At 35.5% G+C, this 24248-nt stretch overlaps 1 protein-coding gene across 7 annotated transcripts in view; it reads left to right on the top strand.

Annotated features, from left to right (window-relative positions):
* Positions 1–24248, top strand: part of MED13L (mediator complex subunit 13L) — a 284126-nt gene that overhangs the window by 126315 nt on the left and 133563 nt on the right. For 6 of the 7 annotated variants that reach the window (XM_036276858.1, XM_036276859.1, XM_036276860.1 and 3 more), the window contains exon 3: positions 20033–20117. In XM_036276858.1, coding sequence (XP_036132751.1) covers positions 20033–20117 — 85 coding nt within the window. Of the gene's footprint in view, positions 1–16750; positions 16781–18279; positions 18441–20032; positions 20118–24248 lie in introns of those variants that run through there. The other variant, XM_036276861.1, reaches the window with a different exon arrangement.

Here is a 24248-nt window from a genome sequence, read left to right on the forward strand (position 1 = left end):
AAACCTAGAGAATTTTATCTATCTCTAAGCATCTGTTAAAGTTGACAATTCAGTAAATCAGTGCCCAGCATAATGCAGTTTATTTGATTTTTTGGGGGGCGGGGGTTGCAGAGAGAATTAAACATCCTTCTTTTGTTAATGGAACTTGCCTAATTCTGAATCTTAAAAAAATATATATACCCATATATATATATATATTTTAATCCTCACCAGAGGATATTTTTTGTTTATCTTCAAGTAGAGTGGGAGGGAGGGAGAAGGAGAGAGAGAGAGAAACATCCACGTGAGAGGGACACATTGACTGGTTGCCTCTGGCATGACCCTGACCAGGGCTAGGGATAAACCCTAACCGAGGTATGTGCCTTTGCCCGGAATTGAACCCGCGACTCATTGGTCCGCAGGCCGATGCTATACTGCTGAGCGAAACCAGCCAGGGCTGAATTTTAAAATGTTTTTATTTATTGATTGATTTTTTTAGAGAGAGATTTGTTGTTGCACTTGATGCATTCATTGGTTGATTCTTATATGTGCCCTGACCACAGATCAAACTTGCAACCTTATTGGGATGATGCTCTAACAAACTGAGCTACCTGGCCAGGGCTCTCTAGTTCCAAATCTTTAGATGGCCTTTCCTCTTTTTAGTGATATGTGCTTAGCTGGTCCATACTCTATAGATAGTGTTTGATTATTTTGTGTATAATTTCCATAGATAATCATTCCCTTTACTTATATTCTCTCTGTCCCCTCCAAAATAAAATTAGAATTCTAGATTCTAATACAATTCTAGATTATCTTCTCCAAAGGTTCTCAACTGGGGGTGTAAGAGGGGAGGAGGGAATAAGGGGGATTTTTGTCCCCCTGGGGGCATTTCGCAGTGTTTGGATACATTTCTGGTTGTCACTACTCGGGGTCGGATGCTACTGGCGTCTAATGGGTAGGCCAGAGATGTTGCTGTAAGGCACAAATCAGTTCCTTACAACAGCTGTTTCGCCCAAAATGTCAATATTGCCCAAGTTGTAAAACCAGAAAACTAAGCCCATGATTGATACTTTTTCTATGTACCTGGATATTTCTAGTTAATCTGGCCATGAAACTCTAATACGACTTTTAAGCAGTATATGTTTTTCACGTGTTTTAAGTGAAAAATGTCACTTTAAACGTAAGATATATTTGTTTTTCCCTGTTCTTCTATTCAGTTCTTAGCTTGCCCAGTTTTAATTTCTGTCTTTTTTACAGTGGCATAGATAACTTGCAGAGAGCTTATATTGTACAATAATCCACATACTCAACACCCACAGACTGTCAAAGGATTGCATGCAGCTACTTACTGAATGCCAGGATTGCTTGCAATTGTCTACTGTAGGACTTCTGTAGTCACCAAATTATCAGTCCCCATACAGTACATCACAGGAAGTTGGCAGATACAATGATCCATCTGTTATCACACCCATCAAGTGCATTGGTGTAGAGGGAAATAGCTGCAGATTGGAGCTCAGTGTGTGAAAGAAGTAGTGAGATTCCAAGATGTTTGTCATTCTTTCCAGAAAGTCCTTTCTGGCCTTTTGACGAGACTGACTTGCTCATTTCTAAAACTGGCTTCCAGTTAATGCTATCATTACCTTTTCATTAATATTTTCAGAAAAACTGGACATGTTATCAAAGATACTTACTTCTCTGAGAATGAGGTTTCAGAATTTCATCTCCCCACTTCTCCAGGGAAATTCTTGGTCAGATTGTCATAGAAATGATAGAAATGAGCAGTGGAAAATTGAAACTGCACAATTTGGGAGTTTTATTTTTAAAGTAGTTGTTCTTAACCTGAACTGTAGTAAAGCAAGTATAAAACATTTTTGTTATTCCAATTGGCAAAGAGTTTTTAGTTTTTTTCCCTTAAACTTGTACAGTGTGGTCACCTTCAAAGAAAAAGGCCGTGATTTTCATAGTTTATAAAACATGCTTAGGTAGTTGCTTGTGAGTTTAAGAAACTCATTTGCTTCCTTGAAAGTCATAGATATTTAATGATACCAGGATCACTTATAGTCTCTGAGATTTTTCAGACAAAAGCATTGATGCTGTGCTCAATGGTGCTTTGAAGTTTTGGCAACTGCCCTGGAGGTAAATGGGCAACTGCTGATGCTTCCTATCTTGTGAATAGTCTTTTTTATACAGGGTTTCTCCCTTGGCAAGGCATAATGTCTGGTTTGGGGAGGCAAAAATCCACTTCCAAATTACTGTCTGTGTATTATATGTCTTTGACTTAATGTAAGTTCACCTTCAAAAGGGCGAAATGGTTAGAGAAAAAATTAAACAGAACAGTGTATGACTAATTGAAAGTTAGAAGGGGCCTTGTTTTTTCCAGACCGAAGGATACAAGATGCATATGAATAGTGAATAGTTGCTTAGTTGGTTTAAAAAAGCCATTGTTTTTTTTTTTCCCTTCTCTGTTGACCTTAATTATTAAGCATTGCTAATGAAAATGGGATTTTTAGTAATTTAGCACAGAATATATAATATTTTGATTATCCTCAAATATATGAAATACATCTTTTAAATTGCCTCTCAAATTAAGAATTTATCATGGATTCTCATATATCTATGTTATACTTGATTTTAAAAATAAAATTTAAAACCTTTTTTTAGGGAGAATCACAAAAATTGGGTGTCAGTGAATAAGCCAGAGATAGTTGAGAATATTATATTGAAGCTGATATTCCAGGAAGAAAATCATATAAGATTATTGAAACCTATACAGAAATGATTCTACAATATTTTTCTACAAAAATTACTTTTGCATGTTTTCCTCTGTCCCTCTCACCCCAGAGAAAAATAAAAGGTTTCCCTGGGCCTTTGTAGATGTGGCTTCAGATAAGTACATAGAGACTTTTGGCTAACTGTACCTAATAGAATGGAACAAGTAACACATTGATTGTGTCTTATTGTTGGTGCACAATCTATCAATATAAAATGTGAATTTAGCCACTTAATCTTACTCCATAATCATGTAACTTTATTTTGTTATTGCAAATTTGATGAACATAACTGATAGTCATTAGAAATTAGAGAACATTATGTATTTAGTGCAATGAAAAGGCCTTAATAATAATATCTTATAGAGTTGATAACTAGAATTAGTTATGCCTAGGTAAGACAAAGAGTTAATTTTGTTTTTTAATATTGTTTATTGGGGTAGAAGTTTTATAATTTAGAATTGTCTGATTTTAACACTTGAAACTCATAGGAGGCTCACTTCATAATACTAACTGCTTTAAAATTGTGATAGTTTATTGTCATTTTTATAAAGTATTTCAATTTAATATAATTTTCTTGATCTTCCCCTCAAGAATTTTTCTCATTAGTCATTCTAATCTTGCTAATTATCATAGGTTCAAATAAGATCTTATTTTCATCACATCTTTCATCTATATTTGTTTCTTCAGAAATGTTTTCGTGCTTTAATTATGACCCTATTTGGTTTCCATGGAAACAGTATAAAATCACAACTCCGAGAATGTGTACAACTTTCCTTAAATTATTAGTAGGAAAAAAGCTACGTCTTTATCTATAGAGTTTTGCTGTTTTGCATAGTGTCAGAATTCTTAGACTCATATTATACCATGCTGCCATGTATAAATATCTTGTGTGAAAAGTTTAACATTAAATTATCTTCGGGTGGTAGGTTGCCTTTTGCTCCACTTTGAATGTTTTCCTTGTGAAAGGTTTAATGCAGTATAGCACACAAGTATGTACTGACTTATGCATCTGGAGAGGTGGCATTTTTCTGTGTGGGTGTAAAGGCAGTTAATAAACAAATAAATGATTAATTTCATATGGTCATGTGCTACAAAGCAATTGATAAGAAATTGATCATTTTAATTAGGGAAAGCCTCTGGGAGGAGATGACATTTGAGCTGAGACTGAGAATAAACCAGCCTGATGTAGGGAAACAAGGGCAAAACCCTTGAGCTCACTTTGTTGGAGAAACAGAAACAAGGCCAGTGCCACTGAAACTGGTAAATCTGCAAAATGGAAGAGATTGCTTGAGATGAGATCAGGTGGGGACCTCGTTGGCCATGGTAAGGAGTTTAAATTATTAATACCATATGAAGCTATTGGAGTTTTAAGCAGAAAAATGCTGTGGAGTAATTTAAGTTTTGAAAAGATCACTTTGGCTGTCTCATGGAGAATGGACTTCAGTGAAATCAGTGAGAGCAGTTAAAAAGCTTTTGCTTCTTGATGAAGCGAGGTTGTAAAAGAAACTTAACAGCGATATCTATGCTTTACAGAGTGCTAGTATATCTTCTGTCCAAACAACATCTGCTTCATGTTTACTACCTTTCTTCTTTAGGCTATTTTCTTTGTTATCTGATGACCATTTGAATTGCTGTCATCTTTGGGGTAATATCCCTTTGAATATATGCATATTTTAAGTTAGGGTATTCATTGTTATTTTAAGGACTATATACAGATACTTATATTTAAAATGTAGTATAAAAAGTTTGGTAAAAAGTTATAGCATTTATAAATTCTGTTTATTTCACTATAGTAATTCATATTAGAACATGAGTCTTAAAAGTTGTGTTTATAGTATATATACAATAGAACTTTTAACCTTGTTCCATATGTATATATATATTTTGAAGCATAGTTGAAAACAGGCTTTAAAATTATGAGCTATTAGTATGGAGAATTGCATATAAAATAATAAATTATTGCCCTGGCCTGTTTTATTCAGTGGTTAGAGTGTCGGCCTGAGGACCAGAGAGTCCCGGGTTCAGTTCCCGCTAAGGGCACATACCTCAGTTGCAGTTTGTCCCTGACCCCAGATGGGGTCTTGTGGGTGGCAACCAGTCGATGTGTCTCTCTCACATTGATGTTTCTCTCTCTCTCCCTTCCTTTCTCTCTCCCTCTCCTGTTCTATCTGAAGATAAATGCAAAAATGTCCTTGGGTGAGGATTAAAAAAAAAAAAAAGAATAAAAAAAAAAAAAAAGTTGAATTATTATTCAACAGCCATCTAATATATAGCCCCCAAGAAGCTTCCTGACTATTCCTTCACTAACAAAACATTTTCCCTTTTCCTTAAGTGAAAAATACTAAAGTAACTTTTGCTTGTTATACTTTGTAATAGCTAGTTATTAAACTGGAAAGGAGAATCAACATGGGCCAACACCAGTTGACAAAGCATGTCAATATTAATACCATTGTGTTCTAAAACACCATTCATAAATTAATTATTTGGAAAATATGTATTTTTTTCTCATGAAAAACCTATTTTAACTGGTAGATAAATTCTAAGGCTAGCCTAGAAAAAGCTGATTTAACTGTAATGCTTAACTTGAGCAATGGTTTGGGTTTTGGGTTTTGTGATGAGAATGATGGATTGACTAGGACTTTGTAAATATTTGAAATCCTCACCAACTGCCTTGGAAGGGTTTCTCACATTCTAGTCCACCTCATTAGAATCATGCAATTTAAGAGCTGATCTCAAAGAAAGTAGAGATAACTATTAAAGTAGCAGCAGAGCCAGGGAAGTATTAGAATTGTGGAGTGACCCAGGCCTTTGGGTTTCTGGTCCTGTTTACTCCTTTTCCTTTTCTAGTGGTTTGCCCATTCTATCCTTTTTGCAAACTCTTTGATTTATTTATGTTTTCAAATGAACTCTGTTTAGAACTCCATTATTTATAATGGATAAAAATATGACTAGAGAAAACTGCGGCTATACTAGTTGAGATGTGGAGATGGAAAGGTCTCATACACAGGACGTAGTACTCCCAGGACCAGGGGGAGAAACCATTGCTCCATGTGTTATTGAACCTAAACAGCCCTTTCCTACTCCAGGTTGTGCCCTATCCTGAATTACTGGACCATTTCACCCTCCAATCAAAATGCTATTCTGGCCAAGTTTAGAAAGAAGATAGGATTGAACTCATTCGTACCACTGTGTAAATGACTGGTCTTCATTTCCCAAACTACTTGGAGTTTTTGAAATTGAATTGTGTTAATGCAGAGGAATTTAGTAGTTTTGAAACACCTATATGAAGTTAAAATGTTGGCAGTGTTGGAATATTTAGGTCATTTATTAATTTTTTTGGCTTTAAGTTGGAAACTGCTTAGCTTGTTAAAAGTTTTGGGTAAAGACAAATTTTTCCTGGAACTGTTTTCAATTTAAAGTTTTGAGAACTATTTATTGCTTTCCAATAGGTTGTTTTGAATAAAACAAACATTAATTTTGAAGACTTGAGGGGAGAAGTATACATTCTGGCTTTAAAAAGTAAAGAATAATAAATTTGTGATTCTTCCAAGTACCAGATTAAAAGAATAGAAACTCATGTGTGAACCAAGTAGTCACTCTATTAAAGTAAAATGTTCTGATTATTAAGAAGTTGTATTTCAACTAAATTTTTTAAATAAAATGTTTCTGTGATAACATTGATGTATATACATATATATATATATTTTTTTCTTTATTGATTTTAGATAGAGAGGAAGGGAGAAGGAGAGAGAGACAGAAATAGTGCTGAGAATATCGATTGGCTGCCTCCTGCATGCCCCACACTGGGGATATGGCCCACAACCTCGGCATGTGCCCTGACCGGGAATCAAATCGGTGACCTCTTGGTGCATGGGTCCACGCTCAGTCACTGAGACACAATGGCTGGGCATAACATTGATATTGATGATGATTTTGTATTTTCCAAACAGAGAGACAGCAGTGAAAGCTTATAGAAATAAGTTTTGATTAGTTTTGGGGAGTCATGCTTTTTACATAGTACAAAAGACCTAAATAAGAGAGAGGGAGATTTGGACACTTTTAGAGTGGAAAGTATAGATGTTATTGTCTGTAATAAGACTTGTTATTTTATTCCAAATGATAAAAATTTTAAACTTGTGTAATTCTAATGTAATGTGATACATATCTGACTTCTTTTCAAAACACACTGTGTTTGATTATATGTACATTAGAGCTCACTGGTTCATCTGTAGGCTGCAGGTTTCCTAGTTTCTATCCTGGTGTGGTAGCACAGGTCAGAAAACGTGAACATCCAACAACTAAAAATTACTCAAGCATTTTTCTGTTTACCAAAACTTGTGTTCTCTACATAACCTTTTTTTTTTTTTAAAGTTATATTAGATCTCAGAGTTTTGTGAGCCAGACTTAACCCTTTTCTATTATTTGCTTCTTTGAACTCATTCATATTTGGTCCTTTACTATTTTAACAGAATTTCACATGTACAAATTGTTTTGCTAGTTTTGTAGCACATTCTTAGTGTAAAATACAGTAGTGTTATAGAAAGTTTAAAAACAGACTAACCATTTAAAAAAAAGGTTTAATTATATAGAGTCTGCTAACCTTGGAAAAACACTTTCCATTATTTTGGTTTAACTATAATCTTTCAATTCCTGGATATTTTTTTTTTTCCTTCTGTTGACTACCAAACACACCATAAACAACCACCCAGCAGCAAATATGCATGAACTCACAAAAGACTGTAGCTGTATAGGTATATGGAGAAGTGGTTCCCTTTTCAGAATCCCATAAGAAAATTGATTCTACATGTTGTCAATATAATGTGGCTTGTGCGCCCCCCCCCCCAGTTAAAGTTAGGGCTTCTGTATTTACAAATTTCAGCCATTGCTAGGCTCAGTGATTAATAGAAGTTGGGCTAAACAATAGAATGATATAAAGTAATTATTATACATTTCTGTTTTTAGTCAAAATTACATTTTTTTTTTCTGTTTTATTTAAACTAGAAAGCAAGTGTTCTGTTTTTAGCCCAGCTTTTTATGTAAAGGGAAACAAGATATTTTGTAGGAAAGTTAGATAACGAAAAAAGTGGAGAGGACAAATTATTTTGTAGTAAAAGTAAGATAATGGAGAAAGACAAGGAGATTAATACTGCTGTTGAATTTTGTAATCCAGTGGAGAAAGAAGTGGAAATAAGGTAGGTCACAAAAAATTATGGTTAAAATGATGAAAACATTCTGTAATTTTTACCTCCAAAGAATTAGATGTATAGAATGAGATTGCTTAATAAGGGTCTAGTCTCTTTGCTGTCCAGCTTAAGTATAGGCCAAGGTACCCATTAGGTCTCAAGGACATGGCACTGAGCCTAGTGTAGAGAAACCTTTGTGTACGAAATCTTCATAGTAGTCATCTCTCTTGCTCGCAGATGTTATTTTTGCTGCATTTGCTATTCTAACCTGCAGTTAAAAAAATAATTAGTATGTCAGTACGACTGGCAGCTCATATAGGAAAAATATGCTGTCTCTTAATCAAAGGTGATTACAGTTTTTTCCTGTCTATAAATGCGCTTGTTGTGTAACGAGAATGCATTAGTCTCAGGCTGATGTACAAAATGAAAGGCAGCAAGAAGCAGCACCATTGTTATCACTCCAGGCGTGTCTAATGAATCGTGTTTCCGTGTTCTTTCGGTCACGCCGTAGAGTGCCCTCAGCTAGGGCTTAGCCTCCTGTAAAATGCTCTTTAAGATTATTGTAGCAAGAACAGAAATGCTGGATGAGTGGGGCTGGGAAGAGAATACCAACAAGACAGCTGCATTTCAAACAGTTACAGCTGCAAGGATTACTCACTGTAATAGCAGTGACAGACAACTGTTTGAGCTTCAGTGTAAAAGGCAATTTGTGGACTTGCCCTGTCCGAATTTTAGTAGCAATCTGGGGTCGTGTTGAGACAGAGTGTGTGTGTGTGCACGTGCATACACATGTGTATATTTCAAATTGGTTTGTGTCTGAAGAGTGGAAGGAAATATTTTTTATTTTTACAGCTCAGTTGCGTCAATGTTGAAATCAGTAGTGAGTCATCCTAATTAAAATCATTATTTTAGAGGAAGTTTATAAAATGTTTATTTTTTAATATAGATGGATTTAAGTATAACTGTTCTAACTGAACCACAAATCTGGTTTTCTTTGTTAAGTTAATCCTGTGATTCCTGTCCTAATTGTGATTTTTCTTTGTTACAGTTTTTGAGCATGTTACTTTTTTTAAGCATGTAGCTGTTTAATAAATAATCGTAGCCTTATTTAAAAAATCTTTTGCCCTGGCTGGTTTGGCTCAGCAGTTGGAGCGTTGGCCTGTGGACCAGAGAGTCCCGGGTTCGGTTTCCGCTAGGGGCATGTACCAAAAAACAAAAACAAAAACTCTTTCAAATATGATGCACACTTATAAAGCAAATACATGTTCATTGAAGAAAATCTGGAAAATACACAGGGGTAAAGAAAAATAATTATTCTAGCAACATAAGAAACTGTTCATTTTGATTGCTGCTCTAGGCCTTTATTGGTTTATGCTTGTTATATAATAAAATTAAGAGTGTATTAATAGCTTTAAAGGGTAAAAAAAGTAATAATTATTTAAAAATTATCTTTAAAAGGAGTAGCAAATGGGGATAAATTTTGTTCTTAGAAGTCAGTAACAGCCATTGTGCAAGTTTTCTTTTTCACTGTATAGCTATTAAACTAACCTTGAAGCCTGGCTGTTTTCTGTAGCACTTGCCTTTTGAAAGTATTGTTCAATTTATCCAGAAATTTAGTTTTATGGTCACCTTCAATTTAAAGTTTAGTGGCTTTACATGGAGTCCTGTGATCCTTTGAAATGCTAACTTGGGTCATGTCTCAACTGCTACAATGCTGTGTGGAAACCATCATTAACATTCTGGTTATTCTACAACTGGCAGAAAACTCATGCTGTCAGATTCCTTAGTAAGACATTGTACTGTTAAGATCTGAATCACAACTCTGCTTCTGTCTGATGAATATTATTAGTGTTCAGAATCATTTATAAGTTGTAAATAGGTAAAAACAAATGGAGCATTTTGATACACATCTTCTATTCCTAATTCTCATTTGATGAATTGACTTTGGGAAAGTTAAAATCCATTTTCAACATAGATTTTTTAAGTGATACCAAATATGCTACACCCATGAGCTATTCAAGGAAGCTAGTGCTATAAGTGGGTTGAATTTGATATAAGTAATAAGTCCATTTAGTTATTCATGACTTCAAATATAGATTTTACAAGTCAATCGATGGTGGCATAACTGTGATCAGTCAATAATGTTGTATGTAATTGGATTTTTCATGGGTATAATGCTATAGTTCAGAATTAATGTAGCATTATGCTACTTTGTTACTCAATTTTAAGAAAACAGATACTTGAAAATTCTCTATATATTTATCTTTAAAGTATTTCATCTGATGCAATCCATAAAATAAATTGATAAAGTTTTCTTATCATGTCTTCATAGTGTAATTCTTAGGGTAGTACATTTAATAATGAAAAACAGTTTTAAAAAACTAGTCTGCTGTATATATTGCAGATGGAGGTGAAAACAAAGGCTGTGGGGCAGGTTGGTGTCAGAGCTGCTCTGTTTTTAGCAGTTTGTCACTGAACTCTAACTGGGAAATAATTTTGTTTCATGTTCCTTGCTTTAATCTATTTGTATTTCTGGAGTTTGGAGCACAATTTGATTTTCAGTAATTTTAATGGCTGAATAAGGAGTACTATCCCTGAAAGTGCCCCTCCCCCACCAATATTTGCTGTGGCCAATGTGGTTACTGAACTCAATGTTCTGGATAATAGGTTTCATTAGTTTTGATGCCTGAGGTAAAAAAGCAGTAGGTGGGAGTAAGAAGTGTTTTTGATGTCTAGACCTTCATTTCAGTTGTTGCTGCAATATGATACATTAAAAGGAAATATGTTTCATAGCTCAGAGGAAATATGTATTCTTTGAAAGTAATTCTACTTTTAAACTGTGTAAGGTTGGGTGACCTGAATTCTAAAAGGATGAGCTTGAATTTCTTCAAGCTTTCACAGTCTTTATGCTCTTCCCCACTCTATCCCATTCTCCCTCTTCCCGGTTTTTACCCCTTCAAGTAAAGTGTGTCAGTTTCATTTGTCCAATTGGAAGGGATATCTTTCCAAGATCTCTGCTGGAAAACACCAAATCGTTGAAGTATATGCTACTTTAATATTTTGCCACATTGACTTTTTTTACTGAAACTTTTATATGGTTTTCCTTCCAGAGACCCTTACTAATTCTACAAGGATCCATGTTTTGCAAATTTGATAGTTTTGTATTACAATTTGTGAGGATTTTGAAAAATAATTTGGACACTGAGCAATAATTACTGCTATTTAAATTATCCTTTTTAAAACACTGTCTTCTAAAATTTTTTTGTAGTACTTTTGCAATTTAAATATTTGATTGAGGATTACTATTTTTAAAAAGGTTGAATAACAGCAATTAAATATTCTGATTATAACTTTTACAGTATAAAAGATAACATTTTTCTTTGTAAATAAGCAGCTGTCATGTACTTGGTCTCATTTTTCAGTTTTAGTGGGGCTGTCATAGACCATATAACAGCAGGAAAATGTTTTAATTTAGGAATTTTTTGTTTTGGTTGATTCTTGCCACTCCTTTATTGTACGCACATTAGGTCTCTTGGTGCTTTTTTTTCTGAGACTGTTAACAAACATTTTAGAAAAATTTTCTTCTATTAGACGTAAATAGATCTATGAATATCGTCTAAAGAGATAGTCTTCATGCAACTTTATATTCTGAAGTAATTAATAAGCATGTAAGTTGAAACTTGAAAGATCAAAGGAATTTAAAAAGCTTTTATTAAAAACAAAATATGAAGACAGTATACCCTAGGGAGATTGTAGGTTTCATAAAGATAGGCTCCAGCACCTGCAGGCCTCATAAACTTTTTGGCAGTTGCTTCTCTACGCAGTCCACCTTGGAAGGGAGATAGAGAATGAAGTAGTAAGTGCATCTTATGTCATTTATAGAAACTTAACCCTTAACCTAGACTAATTACTTTTTGGACTTCCCCCACCCCCAGTTTCAAAGGATTCTTTCTGAAAAATCTCAAGATAAAGCAAATGAAGTGTTGGTTTAAATTTTACCTTGGGAGTAGGATGTCTCAGAGAAAAAGACAAGTATTACATGATCTCACTTATTTGTGGAATCTAATGAACCAATAAACTGACAAACAAAATAGATCCAGAGACATGGAAGTAGGAAACAGATTGACAAACCTTGTGGCGGGGGATGGGGAGCGGTGGAATAAACCAAAGAACTTATATGCATAACCGGTGGACACAGGCAGTAGTAGTTTGGTGAAGGTAGAAGGTAGCGGTGGTCAGTGGGGAAAAAAGGGAGGGACCTCTGTGATATTTTGAACAATAAAGATAAATTAAAAAAAAAAAAAAAGTTAATATGTGAGATTCACTGACTTTACCATGGAGCTGTACAAATAGATTGCAGAAGCAATTTCACTTTTGTTTAACTTTTGAAAAGGTTACTTGCAGCTATTAGAAAACATTAATTTAAAGTGCAAATGGTGGATCCAAAAAGTAATTTAACTTCAGTGTTGAAAGTTGCCTTTCTAGCCAGTACTAAGAGTAAAAGAGGGGGTGAGGTGGGTTAACTTAACACTAACCCTATGGGGAAGGATGGTTTCATGGAAAGAACATGGGTGTTAGAGTCAGAAAACTTAGGTTTGAATCTCATCTTTGCCACTGATCTTCTTAACTAGATATAAGGAGTTTTTAACTTGAAGTTAATACCAATAAAATTTGAAAGGTATGTGTACACATAATATCAGGTCAACCTAACACATATTGTGAATATCTGAAATGTCCTAGTCACTGCAGCTATGAAAATAAACTCCCTTGATAAGTTTAATTAATGTAATAATTTGTGTATTTACTATTTCTAAAAGTATATATAAAATACATTTAATCATGTTAGCTGCTGAGTGTAGTAGTTATGTTTGACTATAGATTCATGAACTTAGTTATGTGATCTTGGGCAAGTTTAAGATTTTTAAGCCTAGTTTTCTCATTTATGTAATGGGGTTTAGAATGACCTATATTGGTCAGAATTCTTAGTTGCAAACTAAGAAAAGGAGTTGCTTAAAAGAATTGTTCACAGAACTCTTTGTCACTTCTAGCTAGGGTCAATGCTGCATGAGGGGTTTGATGAGACAAGTTCTGTCACCACCAAGCACTAGATGCTGTGGTACCTGTACTACTACTTTAGCAGCAAATGTGACCTTTTGGCCTCTACTTCTACTGCCAACAGAAAGATCTTTCTCCTTCCACTCCCTCTGTGTCACTAGATCCAAAGTCAGAGGTGTTGTACAGGAGCATCTAGTGGAGTTTAGGATATATAGATCCTCATATAGGATCTTTAGGATATATAGCTCCTTACCCCACAGGAGGGTATGGAACAGAGAGAATCAGTATCTTCAGCTACTGTTAGGGTGACTGACCATCTTTGACCCCAACCAGAATTCAGTGACAGGAAGAAGTCAGATGCTGAGTGGCTAAAATGAATGCCACATATCCTTTGTACTCTGTCTCATAGTGTTGTAGTGAAAGGTGCCACCCTCACCCCCATTTATGTACAGTACTTGATTCAAAACTTGGCATGCAGAATAGAGCCTCAGAAAATGAGAAAGAATATTTTCCAGAAAGAAAACCAATCTTGAAAACTAGAAGTTATTTTAATTATCATTTTGAAATGAAAGACTTTTTATGTGTTCTACAAAGTATTCAGAGTCGTTGTTGCCTCACAGTGGTTTTCAAAGTCTTCATTAGCTTTTTGAGAGCATTCCTGATTTCTAGCCTGGTGCTTGAGGCTTAGAGCCAAGAACTGTTGGCTAAATTTATTAGATTTAAAAATGTCATTCTAGATTTAACTTATTTTGGAATTTTAGAGATGCATTGAAATATATACATTACTCTTACATTTCTGAAAAGTCTGTATATGAAGTGGGTAAGAAATCAACTATGGTCTGACTTATGTTTCTTTCCACAAGTATAGACATTAAATTAAAAATGTTAGCATATTAATGCAGTATCTTTAAATTCATAGCCTAAATTGATAGTATTTATTAGAGTGGTTAAACTTTGATTATACTTGTTGACTTCTGGTAAATTAATACACTGTTCTTGAATCTTTAATAAAATATGTAAGACTTAGGAAATTTAAATATTCACTGAACTCCAAACACTGTACCCTTTTTAATTTCCTCTATTGACTTATATCTTAAATTTTATTGGTTAACTTCTAGGATAATTCTTATTTATTTATTTATTTATTTCCTCATCCGAGGACATTTTTGCATTTATCTTCAGATAGAGCGGGAGGGAGAGAGGGAAGAAAAGAGAAAGGGAAACATCAATGTAAGAGAGACACATCGACTTGTTGCCACCCACAAGACCCCATCTGGGGTCAGGGACAAACTGCAACCGAGGTATGTGCCCTTAGTAGGAACTAACCCAGGACCCTCTGGTCTGTGTGCCAATGCTCTAACCGCTGAGCCAAACCAGCCAGGCCTATTTTTATTTTTTTTTTTATCCTCACCCGAGGACATTTTTCCATTTTTTGTACCGACAGAGTGGGAGGGAGAGAGAGGAAGAGAGAGAGAGAGAAACATCAATGTGAAAGGGACACATCGAGTGGCTGCCACCTGCACGACCAACCAGGGCCGGGGATAAACTGCAACCAAGGTACATGCCCTTAGCGGGAACCGAACCCAGGTCTCTCCGGACCACAGGCGGGCGCTCTAACCGCTGAGCCAAACCGGCCAGGGCTGTTTTTTAAGCTATAGTATAGTTTCCTTAAATAAGAGCTATATAGTGTGATTTATTTTACTTCACATTATTATTTTCTTTCTTATTTTCTATTAAATTGGTGCACTTTATATTAATTTATACAATATTTTATATTAATATAATATAAAGGAAGATATGAGAATTGCCATATCAAAAGTATATTAATAAAGATACATTTTTTAAAAAACCCTCACCTGAGGATATTTTTTTATTTATCTTCAGATAAAGTGGGCCAGGGCTGTTTGGCCATATTTGTATTATTTACAGTATTTAAGATGAAATACTTAATATAACTAATAGTGTATTGTACAGTTGGGGGGGCTACTTTGGTTTTTATGTCATATTGCTGAAATTAATTTTTTTGTTTTTGTTTTTTGCCTTTAATACTTTATGAATGAAAGTTAACCAAATAGACATCATACCCTGTGGATAAAAACAAACATATTTAATGTATATAAGTTTAGAGTAGGAGTCCTTTGGATTCATACCCTGTTTTCATTTTCAACACTAAAAATATAAAAGTCAGTGTAAGCATATTCATAGTGGCTTATGAATACGTCCATGTCCAGTATTAAAATGAGTATGTAAATTGGAGTAGTGAAAGATTGTGAATAAATTTTACTGTTTTTTAGTGTATAGTTTAATGAGGGTTGACAAATTCCTTAATTATGTAATCATTACATAACATAATCAAGATGTAGAACAGTTCTGTCACCCACAGATTTCTCATGTCCCTTTCTATCAACCCCTTCCACCATTCCAATACCTAGATACCATTGAGCAGTTTATATTACTTTAAGTTTGTCCTTGTCATATGAATGACTCACATAGCATGTGGCCTTTTGAGTATGGATTTTTTCACTTAGCGTATTGACATTCATCTATGTTTTGATTGTATCAATAGTTTCTTTTATTTTTGTATAGTATTCCATTGTATGGATTTTCTGTTGTTTGTCCTTTCTTCAAATGAGGGGTATTTGGATGGTTTCCAGTTCTGGGCATTTATAATAACAACAACATAAACATTTGCTATTGTGTTTCTTGTGAACATAAATTCTTATTCTAGTTGAATATATACCTAGGAGGGATATTGCTGGGCTGTATGGCAAATGTATATTTGGGTTTAGAAAAATTACTGAAGTCAACTTTTCCAGAGTGGATGTAATTTTTGTATTCGCATCAGCAGTGTATAACAGTTCCAGTTATTTTATATGCTCACTGGTACTTACCATATTCAGTTTTTCTTTTAAGTCATTTTAATGGGTAATATCTTGTTGTGAGTTCAGTGGGCATTTCCATAATGACCAGTGAGGTTTTGAGCATCTTTTCATGTTTTTATTTGCCATTCATGTATGTTCTTTGGCAAAGTATGTGTGCAAATCTTTGGTCCATTTTGTAAAATTGTTTTTCTTTTCCTTAGTGATAAGTTTTGAGATTAAAAAAAAAATGTATAGCCCTGGCCAGTTTGGCTCAGCGGTTGGAGCGTCGGCCTGCGGTCCGGAGAGGCCCCAGGTTCGGTTCCCACTGGGGGCACGTGTCTCGGTTGCAGTTTGTCCCTGGCCCTGGTTGGGTCGTGCGGGTGTCAGCCACTTGATGTGTCCCCTTCACGTCGATGTTTCTCTCTCTCTCTCTCTCTCTCTCCCTCTATCTGAACAAAATATTGAAAAAAATGTCCTCGGGTGAGGTAAAAAAAAAAAAAAAGTATATTATCAATATAAGTCCTTGTCAGATACATGATTTGTAACTGCTTATTTACCGTATCTGGTTTGTCTTTTTCATAGCTTAACAACTTTTTCATGTTGTTATTTTCCATTTTGATGAAGCCCCATTTAACAATTTTTTCTTTATTGATCATGTTTTAGTGTCATAGCTAAGAAATATTTGCTTAACTTAAGCTTATAAAAAGTTTCTTGTACATTTAAAAAATTATTTAGTTTTAGGTTTTGCATTTTGTTCTGTGATCCACTATGAGTTAAATATACATATGATATGTTGGTAGGGTTTGAGGCTATGTTTTTTTTTTTTTGGTATAAGGATATTTACTAATTCCAGTACCATTTGTTGAAAATACTTTTTCCTTCCTCAGAATTGCTTTTGCACCTTTGTTGAAAATCAGTTGACCATATACTTGTGAGTTTATATCTGGACTCTATTTTATTCTTTTGATTTATATATCCTTACTCTAGTTCCATACTGTCTTGTCTATTGTAGCTTTATAGTAAATCAGGTGGTATAAGTCTCCCAACTGTATTATTATTATTTTTTTACAACATTGTTTGGACTATTCTGGTTTCTTTGCTTTTTTCACGCAGATATGTAGACTGAACTTGTCTATTTCTATAACAAATCATGCACAGATTATCACTGGAAGTCAGTTGGCTCAAGATTGGTTTGGGAAGAATTGCTATCTTTTTTATTTTTTATTTTTTTGATTTTTTTTTTTCTCAATTGATTTTAGAGAGAGAGAGGAAGTGAGAGGGAGAGAGAGATAGAAACATCGATGAGAGAGAACATTGATTGGCTGCCTCCTGCATGCCCCCCACTGGGGATCAGGCCCACAACCTGGGCATGTGTCCTGACTGGGAATTGAACCAGCGTCCTCCTGGTGCATGGGTCGATGCTCAACCACTGAACCACACTGGCCAGACAAGAATTGCTATCTTAATAATAATGATTTTTCTAGATCACATTTAAGATATACCTCTGCACTTTTTTTGTCTTTTTCATTTCTTTCATCAGTATTATAGTTTTCAGCATATAGATCTTGACCATAATTTGTAAGTTTTATATCTAGGGATCTCATGATTTTTGGCACTGTTGTAAATGGTACTTAAAAAAATGTAAGTACTTTAAAAAGTTTAAGTATCTTAAAATTGTGATTTAGTTGGCCTTGTCTGTCCATGAACAAACTTGTTTAGTATTACACATTGCATGACTGAACACTTATACCTCTTCAATATTTTGTTAGCAAAGTATTTGAGGATCATTTGAGGAAGAAATAAGCCATTCTGGTTGCTGTCTGAGAACTTTCCTTTGACATCTATTATGTCAAAGTAGCACCAACATTAAAAAATGATGTTATGAGAAAGACAGCTAATCTGGTTTCTTCGGTGAGTTAATGGCATGTTTGATAAAAGGAGATGAGCTGTTTTAGATTAAGGAAATTTAAGAGATATAACTTGAGGGGCAGTTCATTAGGCCTTGTTTAGATTCTGATTTGATGTATATCGAAGTACTTAGAAGTAGGATTTGCTTTAAAGTATATCAAGAAAAACAGAAGAAAGCAGTGTGGTTGAAGCAGATGACACAATGTTGATAATTTGGTTTAGGAATTTTGGGTGGCTTGTTATTCTATTTTTAAAATCTTTTTAATCATTACCTAAGGATATGTTTTTATTGATTTGAGAGAGAGAGAGAGAGAGAAACATTGACCAGTTGCCCCTTGTACATACCTGGACCAGGGGTTGAACCCGCAACCTAGGCATGTGCCCTGACCAGGAATTAAACTTGAAACCTTATTGGTTGGAATGATGTTCAAACCAACTAAACCACCCTGCCAGGGCTTGTAATTCTATTTTAAAGTATGTTTGAAGATTTTAATTATAAAAGATTTTTTTTTTAATGTGCAGAATAGGTGTTACCAACTTATAAAGAAGAGCTGGATGCTCATTTCACAAATGCATCACCAATACTTTTTATGACACAGAAAACTATTATGTAAAGAAATATGATACCGGTGACTGAGTTGAAGAGCGATTCAGAAGAGTTGGACTTGGAATGTTAATGAAATGTTAGGAATTTTTAACTTATTTCTTTGAATATGTTATTCATTTTACGTATGTACAGTAATTGAAAATATATCTCCATAAATTTAGAGGAGCTCTTTAAATAATTACATATTAAAAATTCTAAGTGTTAAAAACCATGTTAAGTTTAATTGGCAGCTTCCTCCCACCCTTCTGCCACCAGTAATGTATAAACTAATGATATATCTTAAAATTGGTAATGTCTTAGAATCAGTAAAACACACTAGGAAAGAAAAGCAAATTACTATGGGGTGTTTCTTTTATTAAAATGTTAGTTGTCTTTCTCACCCAGAAAAGGCTCTACCCAAAAGATAAATGTGTGAGTACAGAGATTCATGACACCTTCAGAGAATTGTAAAAAACTTTTGGATGCTTTCTTTGTCTTGAACAAAAACAGTCTGTGGCTAGCAGGAATGTTTGTTTATTTGTTGTATTTTATTTTCATTTCTTTAGTTATAAATAAAAAAGAATGATTCTGCCAAAGGTTGTTTTGGGAAAATTTGGTAAATCATGATGATCCACATAGGCAGGAAAATAGTTATCTTACATACGAAGACAAAGAATATTTATCCAGTTTTATCATTTCCAAAAAGTCCTATAAATAAAACCCATGAATGTAAATACACTTCTTCAAATTCTAGGTGTTTGGAGAATATGGGAATGCATTTTGAAATGTCAGTTAGTGTGATAAAAGCATTAAAAATGCATTGTGGATTTAACATGTGTTTTAATTCTGTTAGAATTTTCTGTGGTGAATGCTTTTGTCAAGATAACAAGTAAAATGGAGAGAAAATTTTCTTATACAAATGTGTTTTCCATCCTTGCAATTTTTTGCTATCTTGAATTGAACTAATACAGTTTGAAAGAAAATTAGCTATCTTCTCTAGGGCGTTTTAAGTCTTTTTATATATGAAAAGAATGTTAGGAATGCATGGGCATTGTTAGTCTGTTGGATTGTCTTGGTGTTAGAGTTACTTGTGGCTCAGTGTTATAATATATTCCAAAGGCAACTGGAATATTTCTCCAAATGTCAAACATTAATGAACTTATGAGTTCAGGAAATAAATTGATGTTATATTAAAATTTAATTTCCTGACAGTCTCCCTAAAATCATGTCCTTAAAATTCTATTCAGATACTGCCTTCAAAACATATAAAAATTTTTGTGTAACTCTGACATTATTGGGTATTTTTTCCTTTTGATTCTTCCTGTGAAAATATATGTAATAAATTTGGTATTCTATTTAAATACCTTTAAATAGTACTTTAACAAAACTAGTCTTTGTGATACCACTGTAAGGCAGAAAGATTAATTTGAGAATTTCAAGTTATTTTAAACTTGGAATAAGCAGGTTGGAAACACTTTTATGGGAGATAGATTGTACCATGCCTATTCTTCAAAGACTTTAAAATCTAAACACACAGTTCCTTCTTTGTTAAATACTTAACTTCCAGTCTATTTCAGTGTGAGATCATTTATTTACATTTACTGATTATTCACTTTGCTTTAGAAAAATGGTTTTAAAGTTTGTTTTTATTTGGATGCCCTGCTTAATGGTTCATTTTTCCCCCCTCAGTTGTGGAAGAAGGACTCTGGGAAAATGGCCTTTCCTATGAATGTCGGACACTGCTCTTCAAAGCGATCCACAATCTGTTAGAAAGGTAAGAGAAGAAACAGCATCAAGGTGATTTTGAGAAACCCAAGTATAATGCTAGATACTCAGAGGGTTTCCTGTAGTTCTCAAAATGCTTTCATGCACAGTTTTATAAAAGTAAAATTATATAACTCTGTTTTTTTATATTGATATAATTTCAAAGTTAGAAAATTTTCAGGAATAGTACAAATAACTCCATACAGTCTTTTACACAGATGCACCAGCAGTTTATGTTTGCCCAGTTTGCTTTATAATTATTGTGATTGCTTGTCTGAAAACCCCTTTCATTTTGCACGCACGCGCACATGTATTTTTAAATGATTCCCTTGACCACTTTGAGAGTCATTTGCATATCTGAGATCGTTCTAAGTATTGAGGTGTACATTTTCTAAGGACAAGGATATCCTCTCATAGAAACACAGTATAATTATGAAAATTAGGAAATTGAACATTGATAAAATTCCATTATCTAATCTTAATTTCAGTTCACGTGTTATCAGTTGTCCCAGTTATGTTCTATTATTATTATTATTATTATTATTTTTATTTTTATCCTCACCCGAGGACACGTTTCCATTTTTTGTTCGGATAGAGTGGGAGGGAGAGAGAGGAAGAGAGAGAGAGAGAGAAACATCGACGTGAAAGGGACACGTCGAGTGCCTGCCACCCACTGCAACCGAGGCACATGCCCTTAGCGGGTACCGAACCTGGGTCTCTCTGGACTGCAGGCCGATGCTCTAACTGCTGAGCCAAATCGGCCAGGGCTCAATTACCATTATTTATGTTGATACTTAAGTTTGTTCAGATTTGGCCAGTGGAAGCCCCTGTATGATAGCTCTTGTGGTTTTTGACTTGTCCTCATTATTGTTTGAGCACTCGTTAATTCCTGGCATAAAAATATATTCAGGCTCTGGATGGTGTTTTAAGGGAAGAAATAGATAAAGAAGAATGGTTTAGTTCTACAGGAAATCTTTTCCACTTTACTTTCTGAGTTTATATATTGTACTTGTAGGTGATCAAAGCTGAAAGATACTTTACACTCATGAATTCAGAATTTGTGATAAAAACTGAAGTCCAAATCAAGATAACTTATTTTATGAGAAAGTTAATTGTGAAATATGCAATATGTCTTGCAATAAAAGCTTGGGATAGTTCTAAAGAACTTTGGGTTAGACCTTGGTTTGATTTCAGGATCTGTTACTTGGGCGAGATACCCTAACCTCACTAAGCCTTAGTTAATGCCCTTTAGATTAGGTATAGGGTACTGTGCAATTTGAGTTTTTGTTAGATGATGTATTTGATGTGTGTTACATAATACCAACCTATTGTTAATGTTTAATAATTATTAATTCCTTTATCGCATATATTTATTATTTTGCATACTTTGATTTGTGTCATTTGATGAGTTTATTTTGAAACAAATTAAACTGTGCTTATTTTAGGAAATAATAATCAAGCTGTTCAATTAGACTGGATGCATTGAGATTTTTTTTTTTGTAAAACTGTAATAATTTTTTTGTTCTTTAAAATAACTTTCAGTAACTGTGTTCTATGAATGAAAATTATCCTTCACACAAGGCAGGGAAACATTTTAAATGCTTGTTTTTAGCTCTCTTTATTCACTGTCAGTAGAAAGTGGGTAGGCTAATACATGCTTGCCCTTTTGTTCTTCTCATGGCTTAGACCATTTGTTGTGACTTGTTTATCTGTTTACAACCTCAGATTATTGAAATGTGGTTACTCTCTTATTCCTGGCAATTTTCTGTTATGCCATTCCATTTCTATTCAAATAAGACTGACGGGCTTTCCCAGTGTGGATGTTTTGAGTTTGTAGCATGGAAGCCAGAATTGAGGTGTTTGAAGCAGATCATCAAAGAATATATCACTTGAAGGGTGTTTGCGCTTCCTGAGCCTTTTTTTCCCTACTCTAATAACTATTTCTTATTTTGGAAAAATGTAGTTAACGTTCATAGCAGCATTTATGTTAAAAATAATAGTTTTAGACTTCTGGTCAGGATGGCGGCATAGGTAAACGCCTCCTCCCACAACCACATCAAAATTAAAACTAAACTACAGAACAAACATCCTTCAGAATTGCCTGAAATCAAGCTGAATGGAAGTACCACAACTACAAAATTAAGGAAGCAGCCAGGAGACTGGTAGGAGGGGCGGAGGTGCAGACAGGTTGGTCGCACACCCACATGTGATGGATAAAAATCAGGAGGGACACCTAGGCTGGGAAAATCATCCCTGAGGAGTGAGAGATCCCTGTCCCATACCAGGCGCCCAGCTCAGGGTTCCAGTGCCAGGAAGAGAAGTCCCCATAACTTCTGGCAGTAAAAACCAGAGGGAACCGAGGCTCTGGGAGGCTGAGGCAGCTGGAACCCCAGGCAGCTCCTCTTGAAGGGCCCAGACATGGACTTAATTGGATTCGCACCGTCTAGGCTCCAGCATGGGTGAGGCAGCTTGAAAGGCACCAGAGACATATGGGGAAGAACTGAGTTGTTTGGCATCTGGGCGAGGACTGGAGATGCAGCTTTCTCCTGGACATGCTGGTGGAGGTCTTTGTTCCTTTGGTGAGCCCTTCCCCACAGGGCTGGCAGACGGCAGCCATATCTGGGACTCCAGCAACCTGACTCACACTGTTTTCCCCACCCTGGTGATTCCCTGAGGCCCTGCCCCAACCCAGCTTTCAGGCCCACCAAGCTGTTTCCAGTGGCTTTACCATAGAATTGGCCTGTTTTGGCTCCTGCTTCAAATTTTCCTAAATTCTCTCAAATAAGCAGCATCTGGCTAAGCAAGCCCGATACCTCTGGCTAAGTGGCCCCAGGCCTGGCACAAACAGCAGCCAGCCTTGGTTCACAACTTGGCTTCGCCTGGGCACCTCCAAGCTCAGCACAAGTAGCAGCCATTAGCATATCACAGCCATCAGCAGATCACTTTGTAGCTTATGCCTGGTGGCCCTGGGTAGAACACAGGCAGTGACTGACCTTGCCCCAGAGGCAGCACAGCCAGTGGACAGCTTCAGACCATGTTGAAGCACCACCACCCAGCCACCTCCACAAGTGACATACTCAAGGAAAGGACTCAGGGAGTACCAGAGCACTGCTGAAGCAAGTCTTGCTCTGTGTGGTGGGCCCTTGCACAGCTGATCAAGGTTGTCAGGGGTCAGTGGTTAGTGGTCACGGCCAATTCTTACAGCTGATCAGCCTGAGTAAAACCCTCCCATTGACAGTGCCAGGAGCAATCAAGACTTAATTACAGCAGAAGAGTATAAAGTCCGCACGAGGGGTGCTCCTCAAGGGCCCAGCTGGGTGACCAGAGAGGCTGTGCTACTGGACCCCATAGGACACCTACTACAATAGGCCACCCTAGGAAGCCTAGGAGACATAGCAGCTCTACCTAATACATAGAAACAAACACTGGGAGGCAGTCAAAATGAGGAGACAAACATGTCTCAAATGAAAGAACAGAACAAAACTCCAAGAAAAGAACTAAATGAAATGGAGCTAAGCAATCTAACAGATGCAAAATTCAAAACACTGCTTATGAGGACGCTCAGTGAACTCAGCAAGGGCCTCAAAAGCATAATAAAGGCCCAGTCAGAAATAAAGAATAATTTACAGGGAATCAGTAGTTGAGTAGATACTTGGTCTACATCAATTTGGAATATAAGGAAACAAAAAATACCCAGTCAGAACAGCAGAAAAGAAAAAAGAATCCAAAAAAATGAGGATAGTATAAGGAGCCTGTGGGACAACTTCAAGTATACCAACATTCACATCACAGGGAAGCCAGAAGGAGAAGAGAGAGGTCAAGAAATTGAAAACCTATTTGAAACAATAATGACAAAACTTCCCTAACTTGGTGAAAGAAACAGACATACAAGTCCAGGAAGCACAGAGAGTTCCAAACAAGATGAACCCAAAGAGGCCCATATCAAGACATACCATCATCAAAATGCAAAAAGTTAAAGACAAAGAGAATCTTAAAAGCAGCAAGAGAAAAGTCATTAGTTACCTACAACAGAGCTCCCATAAGGCTGCTAACTGGTTTCTCAAAAGAAACTTTGCAGGCCAGGAGGGAGTGGCAAGAAACCTTTAAAGGGATGAAAAGCAGTGACCTACAACCAAGATTA

This window comes from Molossus molossus, unplaced genomic scaffold (assembly GCF_014108415.1).
Source record: "Molossus molossus isolate mMolMol1 unplaced genomic scaffold, mMolMol1.p scaffold_m16_p_22, whole genome shotgun sequence".
NCBI classification, from domain to species: Eukaryota; Metazoa; Chordata; class Mammalia; order Chiroptera; family Molossidae; genus Molossus; species Molossus molossus.